This window comes from Coregonus clupeaformis, chromosome 17, assembly GCF_020615455.1.
Source record: "Coregonus clupeaformis isolate EN_2021a chromosome 17, ASM2061545v1, whole genome shotgun sequence".
NCBI lineage: Eukaryota > Metazoa > Chordata > Actinopteri > Salmoniformes > Salmonidae > Coregonus > Coregonus clupeaformis.
In genome coordinates, this window is record NC_059208.1 from 33,564,332 (window position 1) to 33,585,573 (window position 21,242).

Genomic DNA, 21,242 nt, shown 5'->3' on the forward strand with positions numbered 1-21,242 from the left:
CCTAGCCAGTCTCCAGACCTGAACCCAATAGAAAATCTTTGGAGGGAGCTGAAAGTCCGTATTGCCCAGCGACAGCCCCGAAACCTGAAGGATCTGGAGAAGGTCTGTATGGAGGAGTGGGCCAAAATCCCTGCTGCAGTGTGTGCAAACCTGGTCAAGACCTACAGGAAACGTATGATCTCTGTAATTGCAAACAAAGGTTTCTGTACCAAACATTAAGTTCTGTTTTTCTGATGTATCAAATACTTATGTCATGCAATAAAAAGCAAATTAATTACTTAAAAATCATACAATGTGATTTTCTGGATTTTTGTTTTAGATTCCGTCTCTCACAGTTGAAGTGTACCTATGATAAAAATTACAGACCTCTACATGCTTTGTAAGTAGGAAAACCTGCAAAATCGGCAGTGTATCAAATACTTGTTCTCCCCACTGTATATACACTACCAGTCAAAAGTTTGGACACGCCTACTCATTCATGGGTTTTTCTTTATTTTTACTATTTTTTTACTTTGTATAATAATAGTGAAGACATCAAAACTATGAAATAACACATATGGAATCATGTAGTAACCCAAAAAGTGTTAAACAAATCAAAATATATTTTATATTTGAGATTCTTCAAATAGCCAACCTTTGCCTTGATGACAGCTTTGCACACTCTTGGCATTCTCTCAACCAGCATCATGAGGTAGTCACCTGGAATGCATTTCAATTAACAGGTGTGCCTTCTTAAAAGTTAATTTGTGGAATTTCTTTCCTTCTTAATGCGTTTGAGCCAATCAGTTGTGTTTTGACATGGTAGGGGTAGTATACAGAAGATAGCCCTATTTAGTAAAAGACCAAGTCCATATTATGGCAAGAACAGCTCAAATAAGCAAAGAGAAACGACAGGCCATCATTACTTTAAGACATGAAGGTCAGTCAAAACGGAACATTTCATGATGAAACTGGCTCTCATGAGGACCGCAACAGGAATGGAAGACCCAGAGTTACCTCTGCTGCAGAGGATAAGTTCATTAGAGTTACCAGCCTCAGAAATTGCAGCCCAAATAAATGCTTCACAGAGTTCAAGTAACAGACACATTTCAACAACTGTTCAGAGGGGACTGTGTGAATCAGGCCTTCATGGTCGAATTGCTGCAAAGAAACTACTACTAAAGGACACCAATAATAAGAAGAGACTTCCTTGGGCCAAGAAACACGAGCAATGGACATTAGACTGGTGGAAACGTGTCCTTTGGTCTGGAATCCAAATTGGAGATTTTTGGTTCCAACCGCTGTGTCTTTGTGAGACGTGGTGTGGGTGAACGGTTGATCTCTGTTTGTGTGGTTTCCCACCATGAAGCATGGAGGAGGAGGTGTTATGGTGCTTTGCTGGTGACACTGTCTGTGATTTAGTTAGAATTCAAGGCACACTTAACCAGCATGGCTACCACAGAATTCTGCAGCGATACGCCATCCCATCTGGTTTGCGCTTATTGGGACTATCATTTGTTTTTCCACAGGACAATGACCCAAAACACACCTCAGGCTGTGTAATGGCTATTTGACCAAGAAGGAGAGTGATGAGTGCTGCATCAGATGACCTGGCCTCCACAATCACCCGACCTCAACACAATTGAGATGGTTTGGGATGAGTTGGACCACAGAGTGAAGGAAAAGCAGCCAACAAGTGCTCAGAATATGTGGGAACTCCTTCAAGACTGTTGGAAAAGCATTCTAGCTGGTTGAGAGAATACCAAGAGTGTGCAAAGCTGTCATCAAGGCAAAGGGTGGCTACTTTGAAGAATATAAAATATACACATTTTTTGGTTACTACATGATACCATATGTATTATTTCATAGTTTTGATGTCTTTGCTATTCTACAATGTAGACAATAGTCAAAATTAAGAAAAATCCTTGAATGAGTAGGCGTGTCCAAACTTTTGACTGGTACTGTGCGTGTGTGTGTATAGCTTCCATCAATGTAATTGTCTGCATCACTTCCAATCCCCCATATATATTTTTTTGTAAATGAATACATACATTTATTTACCAAGAAATATGGTGGATTGGAAGGGATGCAGACAATAACATTGATGGAAGCTACAATCTATCTGCAATATTAAAGCTGATCTACCCCCTAAAACAAATACAAAATAGAAATGTACTCAGTATGAGCAATTTGGACAAAAACAATGGATATGTTGTTGCCCTAAGAGTTGTGCAAGGTTAGTAGAATATTATTCAAAATAATTCACAGCTGTAATGGCTGCCAAAGGTGCTTCCACTCTGGGGTGTGAAGACAATCAATACCTCTTCATTCTTTATTTAAGTAATTTGGAACATTTCCTATAATTTGTCTTTCACTTAGAAAATATGGAGGAGGTTGTGTAGATCGTTAGGAAAAAATATATAATATACATTTTAAGGTAGCAAAATTTGAAGACTGTGCAAGGGGACCCACATGACAAAATACTACAGTTTACTATCGACTATTATTGTATTTACTATAGAATTCTGTAGTAAACTCTAGTATACTGTACAATACTATACTCCACACTGTAGTATCCTTTGCTCAAGTGTAGTACTTACTATAAATTTTGTAGTATATTGCCGAATACTGTACTACACACTGTAGTATCCCTCGATCATGTGTAGTACTTACTATAGATTTTTGTATGATACCGTAAAATACTATAGTAAATACTACAGTAACGTCTCCAAAAACACTACATTTATTTTTACTATAGTAATACTACAGTATTTAATGTGCATATACCCCACCCATTCCCATCCCACATATCCCAATTTGTGCCACCCATGAGTGAGAAACCTACATGCCAAGTATAGACCATATATTGTGTTCCCTACAGGTTATAGAAAAGAGCAGAAGCTCTGAACTATCCATTCAGACTCCAGTGCTACCTACCTACAGGTTATGGAACATTTGTGCTTTTAGTATTTGTTCAGTAGATTTCCACAAGGAGAAACCACCCATGTGTATGTCAAAGGTAATCAAACAAAAACACTATAGTAAATACTGCAATTGTCCTCAAAAACACTACAGTAATTACTACACTATATTACAGTAAAGTCAGCAAAAATGCTACATTGAATACTATAGTATATAAATATAGTAATACTACAGTATTTGTACCATAGTATACTATAGTATATTTTCATGTGCGGTGTGTAGACTTTCACTAGCGACTGTATTTAATAAGTATTCAATTAATTTTGAATTACTTTGTAACAAGATACTTGAGAGCTTTAATTTGTATTTTCAAAATACAAAATACTTTTCTATACCAGTTTTTATAGCAGTTCACAATTTTGTGGCCCCCTTTACCCTGCATTGGTATCAGAAGTCTGATGGCACTGGTGTGAGTTTCAGCTAAATGACCAAAATGTATATGTAAATGTTAAAATTAACATTTACAAAGCATACTGGGTATTCTTTTAATGAGTGCCGCCCCCAAAACAAGGCCAATAATAATAGCTAATGTGCTTTGCAATTGTTCATTTTTACATTTAGGTCATTTAGCAGACGCTCTTATCCAGAGCAACTTAGGTCTTAATCAAATAAGGTAGTTAAAAAAACACATCACAGTCAGTCATAGCAATATTTTTGTTACCATTACTGAGAATGTTGTTGTAGTTAAGGCGCTTACTTTCAAATGTATTTTATATTTTGAAAATACTAAAATACCTAAAATGCCTGTATTTATCTACACTGAGTGTACAAAACATTAGGAGCTATGATCCCTTACTGATGTCACTTGTTAAATCCTTTGAGTGCCTTTGAACTGGCCTTTGAACGTGCCTTTGAAGTGCCTTTGAGTGCCTTTGAACTGGGGTATGGTAGTTTGTGTCAGGCTTAGGGCTGCAGTGGTCATGAAATTTTGTTAGCCGGTTATTATCATGCAAAAGACTGCCGGTCTCACGGTAATTGTTAATTAACAAAATTTTAGCATTTCCAGGCCTCCACACATACAAGCCGCTGATGCGCGTGTGCCTTTGGAACATCTACATTTAAAAAAAGTCTAATAAATCAATTGAATATACACCATCAAAATAAATCCATTATTTATTTTAGGCAGGTCTAAAGAAACATTATGATATAAAAAAAATGTATTTCAGAAGAACAGAATGTGAGTTGGCCTACTGTATGTTATCTGGCTATGCACCATGCCATAGGCTGTAGGCTTGTTCATTTAGCAGACAAGATATGCTTATAAGTTCCATGCCATTATTTTATATTACATAATTTTATGGTAAGAACAATATAATTGAACTTAGCTGAATAAAATAGAAAGGATATTTTTCCCATTCAGGAGTGAGAGTACGTTCATATGTTGCTATGTTGAGTGTAAAAGTGATAATTTGAAACAGGTCCTAAATGCTAGATTTAGAGTTATTTGGCAACTTTAGTTGATACAAACCTTTGAAATCAAAAGATATATGGGCTGCATGATGAGACTATAGACTATTGATGATTTGAGAAAGTCCCCCCCCCAAAAAAGGTTGCGCTCTGTTCCTTGCCTCAGGCTGCACAGCTCTTCTCTCATCAAGTGATCATATTTTCACCCATCAGACTATTCTTAATTTAATCTTGTCTTTACTAATATGTAAAATTAGTTTAGATTTAGAATGGCCCATTATTAAATGGGCAAGAACAGGGGCAAGACAAAAAAGACATGTCATCTGTATGCACTGGAATAGTGAATAGAGGCCGTTTTTCACTCTAGTCAGGTAGGCTACTCCGGTAATTTCGCTAAGTAACAGGTGATATTCCGCCTAACAATGTATGCCATGGGCTCTCCAACCCTGTTCCTGCAACTACCCAGTGCTTAATTTGGGAAACCAAGTGAAGTATGTTCGGGAACATCCATAGTAACATGTTTTCACAAAAAAACATATTTAATTAAGCTGTTGACAGCCCCTCTCTCTGCACGATGGAGAGAGGGGAGGAGATGGAAACTCATGGTGGTGATATACAGTGAGGGAAAAAAGTATTTGATCCCCTGCTGATTTTGTATGTTTGCCCACTGACAAAGACATGATCAGTCTATAATTTTAATGGTAGGTTTATTTGAACAGTGAGAGACAGAATAACAACAAAAAAATTCAGAAAAACGCATGTCAAAAATGTTATAAATTGATTTGCATTTGCAACTCGAACCTTCAGCTCTCTCCACAGACTTTCTATGGGATTAAGGTCTGGAGACTGGCTAGGCTACTCCAGGACCTTAATGTGCTTCTTCTTGAGCCACTCATTTGTTGCCTTGGCCATGTGTTTTGGGTCATTGTCATGCTGGAATACCCATCCACGACCCATTTTCAATGCCCTGGCTGAGGGAAGGAGGTTCTCACCCAAGATTTGACGGTACATGGCCCCATCCATCGTCCCTTTGATGCGGTGAAGTTGTCCTGTCCCCTTAGCAGAAAAACACCCCCAAAGCATAATGTTTCCACCTCCATGTTTGACGGTGGGGATGGTGTTCTTGGGGTCTAAGGCAGCATTCCTCCTCCTCCAAACACGGCGAGTTGAGTTGATGCCAAAGAGCTTCATTTTGGTCTCATCTGACCACAACACTTTCACCCAGTTCTCTGAATTATTCAGATGTTCATTGGCAAACTTCAGACGGGCATGTATATGTGCTTTCTTGAGCAGGGGGACCTTGCGGACGCTGCAGGATTTCAGTCCTTCACGGCGTAGTGTGTTACCAATTGTTTTCTTGGTGACTATGGTCCCAGCTGCCTTGAGATCATTGACAAGATCCTCCCGTGTAGCTCTGGGCTGATTCCTCACCGTTCTCATGATCATTGCAAATCCACGAGGTGAGATCTTGCATGGAGCCCCAGGCCGAGGGAGATTGACAGTGCTTTTGTGTTTCTTCCATTTGCGAATAATCGCACCAACTGTTGTCACCTTCTCACCAAGCTGCTTGGCGATGGTCTTGTAGCCCATTCCAGCCATGTGTAGGTCTACAATCTTGTCCCTGACATCCTTGGAGAGCTCTTTGGTCTTGGCCATGGTGGAGAGTTTGGAATCTGATTGATTGATTGCTTCTGTGGACAGGTGTCTTTTATACAGGTAACAAACTGAGATTAGGGGCACTCCCTTTAAGAGTGTGCTCCTAATCTCAGCTCGTTACCTGTATAAAAGACAGCTGGGAGCCAGAAATCTTTCTGATTGAGAGGGGGTCAAATCCTTATTTCCCTCATTAAAACCTGGTGGCCAACTACAAGAAACGTCTGACCTCTGTGATTGCCAACAAGGGTTTTGCCACCAAGTACTAAGTCATGTTTTGCAGAGGGGTCAAATACTTATTTCCCTCATTAAAATGCTAATCAATTTATAACATATGTTTTTCTGGATTTATTTTGTTGTTATTCTGTCTCTCACTGTTCAAATAAACCTACCATTGAAATGATAGACTGATCATTTCTTTGTCAGTGGGCAAATGTACAAAATCAGCAGGGGATCAAATACTTTTTTTCCCTCACTGTATTTGGTAGCTAAAGGCAATGTGTCAGCCTATTAATTCTGAAAAAAAAACACTTACTAGGCTATTCAAAATCTAATACGAATTCACTATAATTGTAGGCTAAATGTGTTTAATTTAGGCTAGACCAATTATTTACCAAATATATCTTAAATCAGTATTTAAAAAAAATATGATTCTGCCATGTGCAATATGCAGTAGGCTATGTATTGTATAACTGCACAATTATTATTTTAATTTAGGTTTCTTTTCCCGCTTTGGCTCATATACAGGTCTATGCGTATGCTTAAGCTCTAATATGCATATGGTGTTTTTAATTAATCATCACCTTAGAAAGCGCTGTCCATTTAGTTGTGTTAGGCTTTGAAACAACATCCACAATGACCATGTTTTCCACTCAGTTTCAACAGGTTGTTGAACTTTTTTCTTCAAATTGATCCATCACAGTGATGTGAGTTTTAAAAGCACATACTGTTTTGATGATAAGTGTTTCATGTGATTTTCGATTGCATTTGGTTAGAGGGACAATAGAGCCCTGAGTACCAGGCCATTAGCGACCTGATGATCGTTAGCGAGTTGGGTACTACCAACACATTTCCAGAGTGCATAAGAGGAAATTACCGTGACTCAATGGTCACGTCGAATTTTATTGAGGTCATGACTCATGACTGCCGGTGTGGCAGTAATATGGTCACTGCAACAGCCCTAGCCAGGCGCATTGGTTTGAGTGTGTCAAGAACTGCAACGCTGCTGGGTGTTTCACGCTCAACAGTTTCCCGTGTGTATCAAGAATGGTCCACCACCCAAAGGACATCCAGCCAACTTGACACGACTGTGGGAAGCACTGGAGTCAACATGGGCAAGCATCCCTGTGGAACGCTTTCGACACCTTGTAGAGTCTGTGCCCCAACGAATTGAGGCTGTTCTGATGGAAAAGGGGTTGCAACTCAATATTAGGAAGGTGGTCCTAATGTTTTGTACACTAATTTATATTTATATTACACTCAGTGTAGATAAAATACCTTGCGAAAGTATATTTTACTACATTGGTCAGTCGGGTATTTTGTATTTGAAACAAGATACTTTTAGATGTATCTTTTGCCTATCTCTGCATACACACACATAGTGTCAGTGCTGGTAATGTGAAGCCTTCAATGAGAATCCTATTGAGCTACACACACAGGGATTGTATGTTGGTAATTGTCCCTACATTTCCAAACTACAATATTGTTCATCCTATAGAAATTGAGCGAAATAGAATCTCCATTGATTCCCCCTCTCACAAAATAATACTAAAGATTATGAACCAAACTCACCTATGAACCTGAACACAAAGATGAAGAGGAGTGTGAGGAGGATAAAGGCTGTGTTCCACACCCATATAGACGGATCTATGGCCGAGATGCCGAGGAAGACGAAGATGATGGTCTCTGAGCCATTTGCGAACACCTTCATTACGTATCGTACCGTGCTGACCGACCTCTCATCCATGTTGGCGTTAATATACTTCTGACAGCAGATGCCACAGAATGTACACCTATGGTAAAGCAAGAAAAGGGTCATGTCACTTAGAATATAGACTAAAACGCAGTAGGTACTGTATATAAATGGTATGTAGAGCGCTCTGCCATAGTTGACCAGAGTCAACCTCAAGGGTCATACATGGCTCAAAAGGGTTCTTCGGCTGTCCCCATAGTAGAAACCTTTTTGTTTCCATGTAGAACCCTTTTGGGTTCTATGTAGAACCCTCTGTGGAAAGGGTTCTACATGGAACCCAAAAAGGTTCTACTTGGAACCAAAAAGGGTTCTACCTGGAACCAAAAAGGGTTCGTCAAATGGTTTTCCTATGGGGACAGCTGAAGAACTCTTTTAGGTTCTAGGTAGTACACTCTTAGAAAAAAAGGAGTTATGTAACTGAAATACATACTGTATCTAAAAACTAAGCCAAGGTAAGTGGAAATATCATGTTAGGTTTTCAGTGGAATACCCCTTAATGGAAAGGTTGTAAAAGTCCTAATAAATCAACATAACACTCAGAAGGACTTACGACAGGATAGCGGATAGCGAGAGCATCTCGGCTGTGAGGTAAGAGAGGTAGCCTAGGACGAAGATGAAGCCTGGCTCGATAATCTGGATGTTTTTGGTGCATCTGGTCAGGAGCGAGATCAGCAGACCAAAGATAACACCAACCAGGGAGCCTCCGAGTGCCACCACGAAGAACGAGACTGCACAGGGCAGAGGAGGAAGAGAGAGGAGGGTGATAAGAGAGAGAAAAGGGAAGGAGGGTGAAAGAGAGAGGAAGAAAAAGCGAGACAGAATGACATATGGAGAGGCAAACAGGGAACAAAGATATTCATTATTTCATGAATAAATACAATACATACAACCTGTTCCTGGAGAGCCGCAGGATTTTGTCCCAACTAGGCACCCCACCTGACCAACTGAGCTAATTGATCAGTTCAGTGACTGCCTAAATTCAACATACCTGGTCTTTCAGGTTGGTTAAATCAAAAACAGCTCTCCAGGACCAGGGTTGCCTACCCCTGGGTTAGACAGATTACATACTATATTGCTTGTTGCATTACCCTAGCAGTTTGCTTCAAGAAGCTGTCCCTGTTGACTACGTGACAGGGCACTATTTGTTGGCCTGAGAATCAAACACTGCGTCCCAAATGGCACCCTATTCCCTACATAATGCAGTACTTTTTACGAGAGCCATATGGGCCATAGTCAAAAGAAGTGAACTATATAAGGAATAGGGTGCCATTTGGGACGTAGCCAAGGTGTGGTGCTCTTACGTACTTATGCCTTTGATGATCTCTACAGCGTCGATTTTTGCCCCTCCAAGCGACACAAATGCATTAAACACATTGAACAGCACCTGAGGGAACATGAAAATAAAGATGCCCGGTCACTGAGGAGGTGGGGAGGTTAAGCAACCAAATCCATTGAATATAACGTTATTTAATGTGTTACAATGCATTTAATCAATTGTGTAATGTAATCTATTAGATTACAATTTTATTCTTGGTCTATTTGTATGTGATTGATGTTGTTATGTAGACCTACAAACAGACAGCATTCCCAGAAGTAAATCATGTGACTGACTGGTGCAGTTCAGTCAAGGTGCCTTGTCTTGTGTATTGCCTTAGTACTTAATTTGTCGGGTTTAGGTTTCCAATGATGAATATCATAAAATTTGGAACTCAACTTACTTCTTATTTAACACATTACGAAAAGTGAAGTAAATGTTTCTGCCAAAAAATTGTCGTGTAAACATTAAGGCTGGCACCCTATTCCATACAAAGGGCGTATTCAGACTTACCCTATGCACGTGCGCAACAAGATTTGCGTGTGGGTCCGTGGCGCACAATTAATATAATTAATTAAATCCCAGAAAATACACCCACTGGGTGGCCTACCAATTTGATCAGGGTGTTTTATTTTTGGTTAATTTTTCTAAAGCAATCCCTTTAAATACAGAATTTGATCTGCACAACATTAGAATGTAGCCTATGAAGAAGGTGTTCATAATGGAGATCAATGAAAGATAGCCATCAAAACATATTTATCTTTAGTTTCAGAATCCATGCATAGATTTAAAGTTTTATGAACCCTAGGCTGCACATGGAAAAATATGGTTAGAGCGCATTTACACACAAAATAAAAAAACTTTTAATTCATTTGGAAAATTGCCACATTCAGGTATTCAACCAATGGTAATGTTGGAAGATTAGCGTACATATAATTATAATAGGGAGAATAGTGTACAATAGTATACCCTGGCCTATTGGTTGCCCTGACCATGGAACTGTGTGATCCCACTGGGCACAAAATGGTTGAATCAACATTGTTTCAATGTAATTTGCCACACGTATTGTGACGTAGAATCTACGTGTAAAACACATTTGGATTTGCAAAAAGTCAACCAGTACTGTTTCATCATTCAACATAGACAAACCATGTATAAAATGTTAAATTTGTACCTTTTTAACAACGTCAGATCTTCGACGTTATATCCACTATCAGAAAAAATATGCTGGGCAGCACCTCCAACTGGAGAGTTGATGTATCTACAGCTATTCCTATGGTCTACCACCCAGGGTTTTAACCTAGCCCTGCCCTGCTTAGCTTTGATATTTGTCATTGACTACTAACAATGTGCTATTGTGAGAATGATTATTGAGAGGTCTCCACTTAATAACTAAATAGATTCACTGTTGCTATCAAAGTCATTCCAAACGGGTGGGTTTAACAGAGCAAATAATAATAAATGTAACTTCTATAGCGCTTTTCATAATAGAAATCTCAAAGCGCATAAGCAAAGAAAAAACTTACAAGCATTATACAGTGGGCAAAAAAAGTATTTAGTCAGCCACCAATTGTGCAAGTTCTCCCACTTAAAAAGATGAGAGAGGCCTATAATTTTCATCATAGGTACACGTCAACTATGACAGACAAATTGAGAGAAAAAAATCCAGAAAATCACATTGTAGGATTTTTAATGAATTTATTTGCAAATTATGGTGGAAAATAAGTTTTTGGTCACCTACAAACAAGCAAGATTTCTGGCTCTCACAGACCTGTAACTTCTTCTTTAAGAGGCTCCTCTGTCCTCCACTCGTTACCTGTATTAATGGCACCTGTTTGAACTTGTTATCAGTATAAAAGACACCTGTCCACAACCTCAAACAGTCACACTCCAAACTCCACTATGGCCAAGACCAAAGAGCTGTCAAAGGACACCAGAAACAAAATTGTAGACCTGCACCAGGCTGGGAAGACTGAATCTGCAATAGGCAAGCAGCTTGGTTTGAAGAAATCAACTGTGGGAGCAATTATTAGGAAATGGAAGACATACAAGACCACTGATAATCTCCCTCGATCTGGGGCTCCATGCAAGATCTCACCCCGTGGGGTCAAAATGATCACAAGAACGGTGAGCAAAAATCCCAGAACCACACGGGGGGACCTAGTGAATGACCTGCAGAGAGCTGGGACCAAAGTAACAACGCCTACCATCAGTAACACACTACGCCGCCAGGGACTCAAATCCTGCAGTGCCAGACGTGTCCCCCTGCTTAAGCCAGTACATGTCCAGGCCCGTCTGAAGTTTGCTAGAGTGCATTTGGATGATCCAGAAGAGGATTGGGAGAATGTCATATGGTCAGATGAAACCAAAATAGAACTTTTTGGTAAAAACTCAACTTGTCGTGTTTGGAGGACAAAGAATGCTGAGTTGCATCCAAAGAACACCATACCTACTGTGAAGCATGGGGGTGGAAACATAATGCTTTGGGGCTGTTTTTCTGCAAAGGGACCAGGACGACTGATCCGTGTAAAGGAAATAATGAATGGGGCCATGTATCGTGAGATTTTGAGTGAAAACCTCCTTCCATCAGCAAGGGCATTGAAGATGAAACGTGGCTGGGTCTTTCAGCATGACAATGATCCCAAACACACCGCCCGGGCAACGAAGGACTGGCTTCGTAAGAAGCATTTCAAGGTCCTGGAGTGGCCTAGCCAGTCTCCAGATCTCAACCCCATAGAAAATCTTTGGAGGGAGTTGAAAGTCCGTGTTGCCCAGCGACAGCCCCCAAAACATCACTGCTCTAGAGGAGATCTGCATGGAGGAATGGGCCAAAATACCAGCAACAGTGTGTGAAAACCTTGTGAAGACTTACAGAAAACGTTTGACCTGTGTCATTGCCAACAAAGGGTATATAACAAAGTATTGAGAAACTTTTGTTATTGACCAAATACTTATTTTCCACCATAATTTGCAAATAAATTCATAAAAAATCCTACAATGTGATTTTCTGGATTTTTTTTCTCATTTTGTCTGTCATAGTTGACGTGTACCTATGATGAAAATTACAGGCCTCTCTCATCTTTTTAAGTGGGAGAACTTGCACAATTGGTGGCTGACTAAATACTTTTTTTACCCACTGTATCATGACAGGTCAGGTCAACCAATAGAGGCCAAGTATTTCAATGCTGCATCCTCTGCTGATGGAGAGGGTCAGTTCATGGCTTGAGCGGAGGGAGCTGGTGAGAGGATGGTAAATGATGGTGATGGAGTCTGCTGGTGAACTTGCATTGGGCAAGTCTGGGAACCAGCCTGAGTCATATAGCCACTGGACTTGACCTTTTCCACTCTGTGAAGCACCCACTTGGGTGATGCCTCGGCAGCTCTGGGCACCAGAAAGCTCACCACACAAAGTTCAGAATAGTAGAAAGTATCCTCTCTACGAGCCCTCTGCCTCAGCACTGTATTCCTCCATCTCCCATTTCTCTCACGATGTTCTCAAAAGATCAGAAACTGGCAGCCAAGTGAAATAAAAAAGCTGGTACTGTGTCCAGATGCATTTTTCAAACAAAAACATTAGCCAGCTAAGACAAAAAGAGTTGACCTGTCAGTCAATCTGCAAATCCGTAGCTCAAAACCACCATATACAGTATATGCTTATCAAAAATTAAAATGTTGGTTCCAAAACAATGGATAAAAACACTTTAAAATAACTAAATATGTACACATTACAAGAGCTCTGTCTAGGTTGCTACCAGGGCGCCATGGCAACTCCTTCAAATGAAATGTAACCATACTTTATACACTGAGTGTACAAAACATTAGGAACACTTGCTCTTTCCATTGTGGTCACTTGTTAAATCCACTTCAATCAGTGTAGATGAAGGGGAGACAGGTTAAAGAAGGATTTTTAAGCCTTTAGACAATTGAGACATGGATTGTGAATGTGTGCCATTCAGAGGCTGAATGGATAAGACAAAATATTTAAGTGCCTTTTAACAGGGTATGGTAGTACACTCTTATAAAAGGTAGAACCCTTTTGAGTTCCATGTAGAACCCTCTGTGAAACGGGTTCTACATGGAACCCAAAAGGGTTCTATATATGGGTTATACCTGGAACCAAAAATGGTTCTCCAAAGGGTTCTCCTATGGGGACAGCCAAATAACCCTTTTAGGTTCTAGATAGCACCTTTTTTCTAAGAGTGTAGGTGCCAGGCGCACCGGTTTGAGTGTGTCAAGAACTGCAACGCTGCTGTGTTTTTCATGCTCAACCGTTTCTGTGTGTATCAAGAATGGTCCACCACCCAAAGGGAACGCTTTTGACACATTGTAGAGTCCACCTTGTAGAATTGATGATAAAAAGATTGTGGGGGCTGTTTTGTTAGACATCAGTGAAGCTTTTGACATTATTGATCATATATGGTCTGCTGCTGGAAAAACAATGTGTTATGGCTTTACACCCCCTGCTATATTGTGGATAAAGAGTTACCTGTCAAACAGAACACAGAGGGTGTTCTTTAATGAAAGTCTCTCCAACATAATCCAGGTAGAATCAGGAATTCCCCAAGGCAGCAGTCTAGGCCCCTTACTTTTTTCAATATTTACTAATGACATGCCACTGGCTTTGAGTAAAGCCATTGTGTCTATGTATGCGGATGACTCAACACTTTACACATCAGCTACTACAGCGACTCAAATGACTGCAACACTTAATAAAGAACTGGAGTTAGTTTCAGAATGGGTGACAAGGAATAAGTTAGTCCTAAATATTTCTAAAACCAAAAGCATTGTATTTGGGACAAATCATTCACTAAACCCTAAACCTCAACTAAATATTGTAATAAATAATGTGGAAATTGAGCAAGTTGAGGTGACTAACCTGCTTGGAGTAACCTTGGATTTTAAACTGTCAAGGTCAAAACATATTGATACAACAGTAGCTAAGTTGGGGATTAGTCGGTCCATAATAAAGCGCTGCTCTATCTTCTTAACAGCACTATCAACAAGGCAGGTCCTACAGGCACCTGGACTACTGTTCTGTCATGTGGTCAGGTGCCACAAAGAGTGACTTAGGAAAATTGCAATTGGCTCAGAAGAGGGCAGCACGGCTGGCCCTTGGATCTACACAGAGAGCTAACATTAATAATATGCATGTCAATCTCTGCAGCTCAAAGTGGAGGAGAGATTGACTTCATCACTACGAGCTATCTGTTTGAACTACTGGCACACAGCTCGGACACCCATGCATACCCCACAAGACATGCCACCAGAGGTCTCTTCACAGTCCATGTCCAGAACAGACTATGGGAGGCGCACAGTACTACATAGAGCCATGACTATATGGAACTCTTCCACATCAAGTAACTGATGCAAGCAATAAAATTAGATTGAAAAAAAAAAGATAAAAATACACCTTATGGAACAGCGGGGACTGTGAAGCAACACAAACATATGCGCAGACACAAACATGATAACATACGCACTATACACATGGATTTTGTGTTGTAGATATGTGGTAGTGGAGTAGGGGCCTGAGGGCACACAGTGTATTGTGAAATCTGTTATGAATGTATTGTAATGTACTGTTTTTTTAATTGTATAACTGCCTTAATTTTGCTGGACCCCAAGAAATGGGGATCCATAATAAATAAAAATGATACTATTTCAACCCAGTATTCAACCAAAAATAGACAATACATACAAGCCTAGGGTTTCAAGCTTTGGTTGTTTTCAAGTTTAATCTACAGGTTAATCATTAATGTTGTATTCACGTCTCCATCTCAATAAAAATAAATCTAAGTTAAATAATAGGACTAATTTCATTTAAAGTTTGATTTGATTTAGTGCTATTCTTTAACTTCGATTTTTGGTTGAGATGGAGATGTGAATCCTACATATAATTTATTAATTTGTAGACAAACTGGATTATTGAATAGTTTTTGATTGTCAAAGCAACCAAATATCAACATTTGAAGGAGATGGCTTAATCCTATTCTTTAACTTTTATTTTTGGTTTAGTTGGAGTCGTAAATCCAACATATTCTTTGTTAACTTGTCGCCAACTTAATAGACTATTTACAGTATTGCAAAAGTGAAATTGAATTTTGTTTGGTTGTCCACACATTTGAAGGAGATGTATCTTCTGTGCCACTGACTTAGCCTGGCTTTAATTCCAGTTGGTCTACAAATTAATAATTGATATGTTGGATTCACGTCTCCATCTCAAATTATACAAGCATTAGAGACATCTCCTTTAGATTTTAATATTTGGTTGTGTTGTTAACCAAACACAATTCAATATTACTTTTGTAATACAGTAAATAGCCTATCTTACGAAGTAATGTAACAGTATTTATTCAACCTTAAAATGAGTAACATATCCATGGTCACATTGAAGTTACTTTAACTAAATGTCTTCTTATGTTATCATAGAAAGCATTCATGTTCAAGATAGCATGAAAAGGTTGCAGGTCTGTATTGATCTTCACAATTGCTATAATAATCTGAGCAGAATCTCAAACAGCATTGATCACTTGCACTATGTACTTCTAATGTACAGTGCATTCGGAAAGTATTCAGACCCCTTGACTTTTTCCCACATTTTGTTAGGTTACAGCCTTATTCTAAAATTGATCCACAATACCCCATAATGACAAAGCAAAAACAGGTTTATATAGACAGGTGTGTGCCTTTCCAAATCATGTCCAATCAATTGAATTGACTACAGGTGGACTCCAATCAATTTGTAGAAACATCTCAAGGATGATCAATAGAAACAGGATGCACCTGAGCTCAATTTCGAGTCTCATAGCAAAGGGTTTGAATAGTTTTTTATTTGTAAATCATTTGCACAAAACAATTAAACCTGTTCACTTTGTCATTATGGGGTATTGTGTGTTGATTGCTGAGGATTTTTATTTATTTAATACATTTTAGAATAAGGCTGTAACGTAACAAAATGTGGAAAAATACTTTCCGAATGCACTTTCCGAATGCACTGTAATCTCAACTGCAATCCAGGTCATTTGGTTGCATTTCTAGATGAAGCACAGTGATAACACATTCAGTTGTTGTATAAATAAAAACTATTCGGACATTGTATTCCCATTTAAACTTTGTTGTGCTTTTAAATGGTTGAAAGCGCAGTGATGACACATTTAGATGATAACTAAACCAAAAATCTGACAGTTTATCAATTGGAATTTGGTTGTGCACATTAGGAATTCAACAAATGTATTTTGGAGTGGGTGAATAAAGGTTTAAATCTCATTGATCAACATCTCAACCAAATATTACCCAAATGTCCACGTTGAAATGACGTGGTGTGCTCAGTGGGATTGCACGGCTAAGTATTGCGCCATGCTTCAGGTTCAAACTGTTACGGCTTGGTCTGCACTCGATAATGATTTAATTAGCCTACATGTAAAATATGTTTTACATGAAATATGATCAACTATTACTAGTGATCCTCAGCAACAACAACACGGATGTGACAGCGTTTACAGATTTAGCAAATGGAATGAAATTATATGAACTGTAGGCTACCAACTGAAGGGAACCTGATCAAAAGTGCCTATGGGCCCTGACCAAAAGTAGTGCACTATATACAGTAGGACAGGGGTATTCAAATACTATTTGAGAAGGTCCAATCACACAAATCTCCTAGGACGGCTAAGGTCCGGATGGATATTGTCATTATCAGCGTAGTAACAAACCCCAACTTCTAATTTTGCCATTGGGTGGAAGAAACATTTTGCAGTTTTAAAGCTCATTTCCTGCAATTCTATAAATTTTTCCATGGGGTGGAGAGAACATTTTGCAGTTCTAAAGCTAATTTCCTTCAATTGTACACATTTTGGCATGTCTTATGTGTGTTCATGTGATATCTGAGCGACTCAAACGTTACAACAAAATCAGTGGGCTGAAAAACCTAGCTAAAAAATGTTAGCTGATATGGGCTAGTTGATCAACTGTCATAAATAGCTCTTTAAGGTCAGCAATGACAGAGTAAAACTGCTGAAGCGCAGCGAAATTACAAAATTGCAGCTTGTGTATTCTACTATTACAACTTTCAAGAAGAGTAAGTTGAAAGCCCTACTGAGTTCAAAAAATATATATATATATATGTAGGCCCCCGTTCCATATTGACACCGTTCTTGGTCAGTATGCTGACATAGGGAAAAGGGTTCAATTTGGGACGCAGCCTAATAATGATAAATGATAATGAAGTTAGTCAGACTGACCACTGTGACGCCGTCGTTGAGAAGGGACTCCCCAAACACCAGAATGTACAGGACCTCGTTGACATGGACCTCCTCAAACACGGCAATCACAGCCACGGGGTCCACAGCAGCAATCAGACTCCCAAACAGCAGCAACTGCAGGAGGCCAATGTCGATATCGCCTACAGAGGCCCAGGGTAAAAGGTATTATGATCTCAGACCTTTCATCTACCTTACACATGTACTCTGATTGACGACCTCACAAATGCCAGTTTCAATCATCGGAAAACTATAGAAGAACCCATATTTTATGTTGATCTGCTCTACGGGCCCCCTGGTCAAAAGTAGTGCACTAGAATAGGAAATAGGGTGCTATTTGGGACACACACATTGGCCGCCTTACCCATTGCCCCGCCCAACCAGCACCCCCAAAGGGCGAGTCCCAAAGTGGCAGCGTTCCAGCAGGTGCCAATAACAGCGTAAACCAGGATGGTGCCCAAGTTGCTGAAAAACAGCTTGTTGGGCATGGAGTAGCCCGCGTCCAGGATGATCTGGGGCAGCAGGTAGAAGAAGAAGGTGAAGGGCTGCAGCCTGAAGGTCTGCGCCTTGTTTGCCCCATAGATGATGCCCCCCAGGACCCAACCGATGCAAATGAGGAGGCCGCTCTCCGGGATCACACCGGTCAGGCTGGGGTTCAGCTGGAAAACTGTTGGTGAACAGAGAGAGACAAGGACAAAAGAGACAAATTCAGAGATATGTAGATTGAATGAGAGATAAAGAGGGTCAGAGAGTAGAACGATAACAGGGATAATTTGGTAGATCAGGTGCAGCCAAGTCAAACAGACCTGGGCCCGGTTAAATAACAAGCAGTTTCAAGAGCAACTTTAGTAACAATGGTTTTGGGAAATAACTGAGTTAATGATGCTTCTAACGATGAACTTAGCCTTCTGATGCTTTTGGGAAACCGGGCCCTGGTCCATAAAATGTCTCAGGCACCAACCCAGCCACTCATACTTGGTTCATTACTCCAATGATTCCTCAGAGAGAAATCATGGCCCTTGTGCTCTGCTCTCATAAACCACTGAAGTAAAACATACATTTTTCACGGACAAGTTGCTGCCAACATTTGAGCATAATTAACTAATTAGTTCAGGCCTCCTTACACATTCTTGATCACTGGGGCTGTATTCATAATGTGTCTTAGAGTAGAAATGCTGATATACTGTAGGCTCAGTTGTACCTTAAAAATCATACTTAATATCACATGGACTGGGCTCCCTGGAGTATGATTAACCAGCAATGTGTCATTATACATGTTCTTGTCACACACTCTGGATTAGTGGAGAGAGGCAAGAGTTTTTAAAGTCTTTAATGTTTTTTTTCAGATTCCATGCTATCATTCAGGTTACTCCTTCTCTAACTTCTTTCACAGGCTCAATTGCTACCAAGCCAGTTGGTGGACAAGATTACTTATTTTCTATCTCAAAGTGAAAATGTTCACTGACTGAACAGTAACCTCTTGATTTGTCATCCAGACACAGGGCTCAGGGCTGTATCTTTTGATGAGGTGTTTTAAGTGTTGCCTCAGTTAAAAATTAAGTTGAAGATTCTACTTAAAGGTGATATACCTATTTTTCTCCCACATTGTGGAAGCTTGGCGAATTACAACAGTTAGGCTATTTTCAAACAACTCTTCCCCCCTCCCCCTTTCTCAACAAGCCTAGAGTCACTCCCCCTTTGCACGCTCTCTCCCTTTTGTTCTAAAACGTGTGGATTTGTTTACATAGGCATAGCTAACTAGCTAGCCAGCCAGCCATTTCATACGGCTACAGCAGCAGTCTACTAGCGAACCACTGGACACAAATAATGTTGAGTGATGAGGTGAAATAACGTTAAACTCCAATATGTATTTGTATTGTAATACCATATGGCGACGTTGTACTTCAATCTGTCAACTTTCTGTAATGTGTTCTGTCGGTTCCCTTGCTAGCCTTGCTAACGTTTGCTAAACCAAAATTAGTTTGACACTATTGCAGCTCTAGCTAGATGCAATAGTTTCAACCTTGTCAAATTGTTTTGTAATAGCCAATGTATGTAAGAAAGTATTTCACATAGCAGGACATCTAACATCTAGCTTACATCATTCATGGTATGCGCAGGTTGCGTTGGACAATGTTGATGGGAGTCAGACTAGCAGAGCAAGAGGCAGGGGTAGAGGGAGAGCCAGGGGCAGAGGACGGACAGGCAGAGCCAGGGGGAGGGAGAGCCAGGGGCAGAGGACGGACAGGCAGAGCCAGGGGCAGAGGGAGAGCCAGGGGCAGAGGGAGAGCAAGGGGCAGAGGACGGACAGGCAGAGGCAGGGGCAGAGGGAGAGCCAGGGGCAGAGGATGGACAGGCAGAGCCAGGGGCAGAGGGAGAGCCAGGGGCAGAATGAGAAATGAGGATGAGGAGAGGCTTTTTGCTCTCCGAGGTGATAGAATGGCTGCCACACAGGTTTGTATTATGTTGAAAAAATATTATATTAACAAAAAGTAAGTATTCTTTCTTGAATAGTTCATGTATGAACAGAATAATTGGTGGCTGAATATATTTTAGTTTTTGGTATTTCTCCACACATACTACGTTTAAAAGAAACATGATATAGTTTGATCAATTTGCAATAGAAATTAGTGTTTGAATTGGCTTTGAATGAATCGTAGACTTTGACCAGACATACAGTGGGGGAAAAAAGTATTTAGTCAGCCACCAATTGTGCAAGTTCTCCCACTTAAAAAGATGAGAGAGGCCTGTAATTTTCATCATAGGTACACGTCAACTATGACAGACAAATTGAGATTTTTTTGCCAGACGTGTCCCCCTGCTTAAGCCAGTACATGTCCAGGCCCGTCTGAAGTTTGCTAGAGTGCATTTGGATGATCCAGAAGAGGATTGGGAGAATGTCATATGGTCAGATGAAACCAAAATATAACTTTTTGGTAAAAACTCAACTCGTCGTGTTTGGAGGACAAAGAATGCTGAGTTGCATCCAAAGAACACCATACCTACTGTGAAGCATGGGGGTGGAAACATCATGCTTTGGGGCTGTTTTTCTGCAAAGGGACCAGGACGACTGATCCGTGTAAAGGAAAGAATGAATGGGGCCATGTATCGTGAGATTTTGAGTGAAAACCTCCTTCCATCAGCAAGGGCATTGAAGATGAAACGTGGCTGGGTCTTTCAGCATGACAATGATCCCAAACACACCGCCCGGGCAACGAAGGAGTGGCTTCGTAAGAAGCATTTCAAGGTCCTGGAGTGGCCAAGCCAGTCTCCAGATCTCAACCCCATAGAAAATCTTTGGAGGGAGTTGAAAGTCCGTGTTTCCCAGCGACAGCCCCAAAACATCACTGCTCTAGAGGAGATCTGCATGGAGGAATGGGCCAAAATACCAGCAACAGTGTGTGAAAACCTTGTGAAGACTTACAGAAAACGTTTGACCTGTGTCATTGCCAACAAAGGGTATATAACAAAGTATTGAGAAACTTTTGTTATTGACCAAATACTTATTTTCCACCATAATTTGCAAATAAATTCATTAAAAATCCTACAATGTGATTTTCTGGATTATTTTTTCTCATTTTGTCTGTCATAGTTGACGTGTACCTATGATGAAAATTACAGGCCTCTCTCATCTTTTTAAGTGGGAGAACTTGCACAATTGGTGGCAGACTCAGTC

General features: G+C 40.1%; 1 protein-coding gene across 1 annotated transcript in view; it reads right to left on the reverse strand.

Annotated features, from left to right (window-relative positions):
* Positions 1–21,242, reverse strand: part of LOC121585534 (sodium/hydrogen exchanger 3-like) — a 68,379-nt gene that overhangs the window by 21,959 nt on the left and 25,178 nt on the right. The window contains exons 3-7 of the mRNA XM_041901858.2: positions 17,931–18,233; positions 17,549–17,709; positions 9,299–9,377; positions 8,544–8,721; positions 7,813–8,033 (exon numbers count right to left, since the gene is read on the reverse strand). Of these exons, the coding sequence (XP_041757792.1) occupies positions 7,813–8,033; positions 8,544–8,721; positions 9,299–9,377; positions 17,549–17,709; positions 17,931–18,233 (942 nt within the window). The remainder of the gene's footprint in view (positions 1–7,812; positions 8,034–8,543; positions 8,722–9,298; positions 9,378–17,548; positions 17,710–17,930; positions 18,234–21,242) is intronic.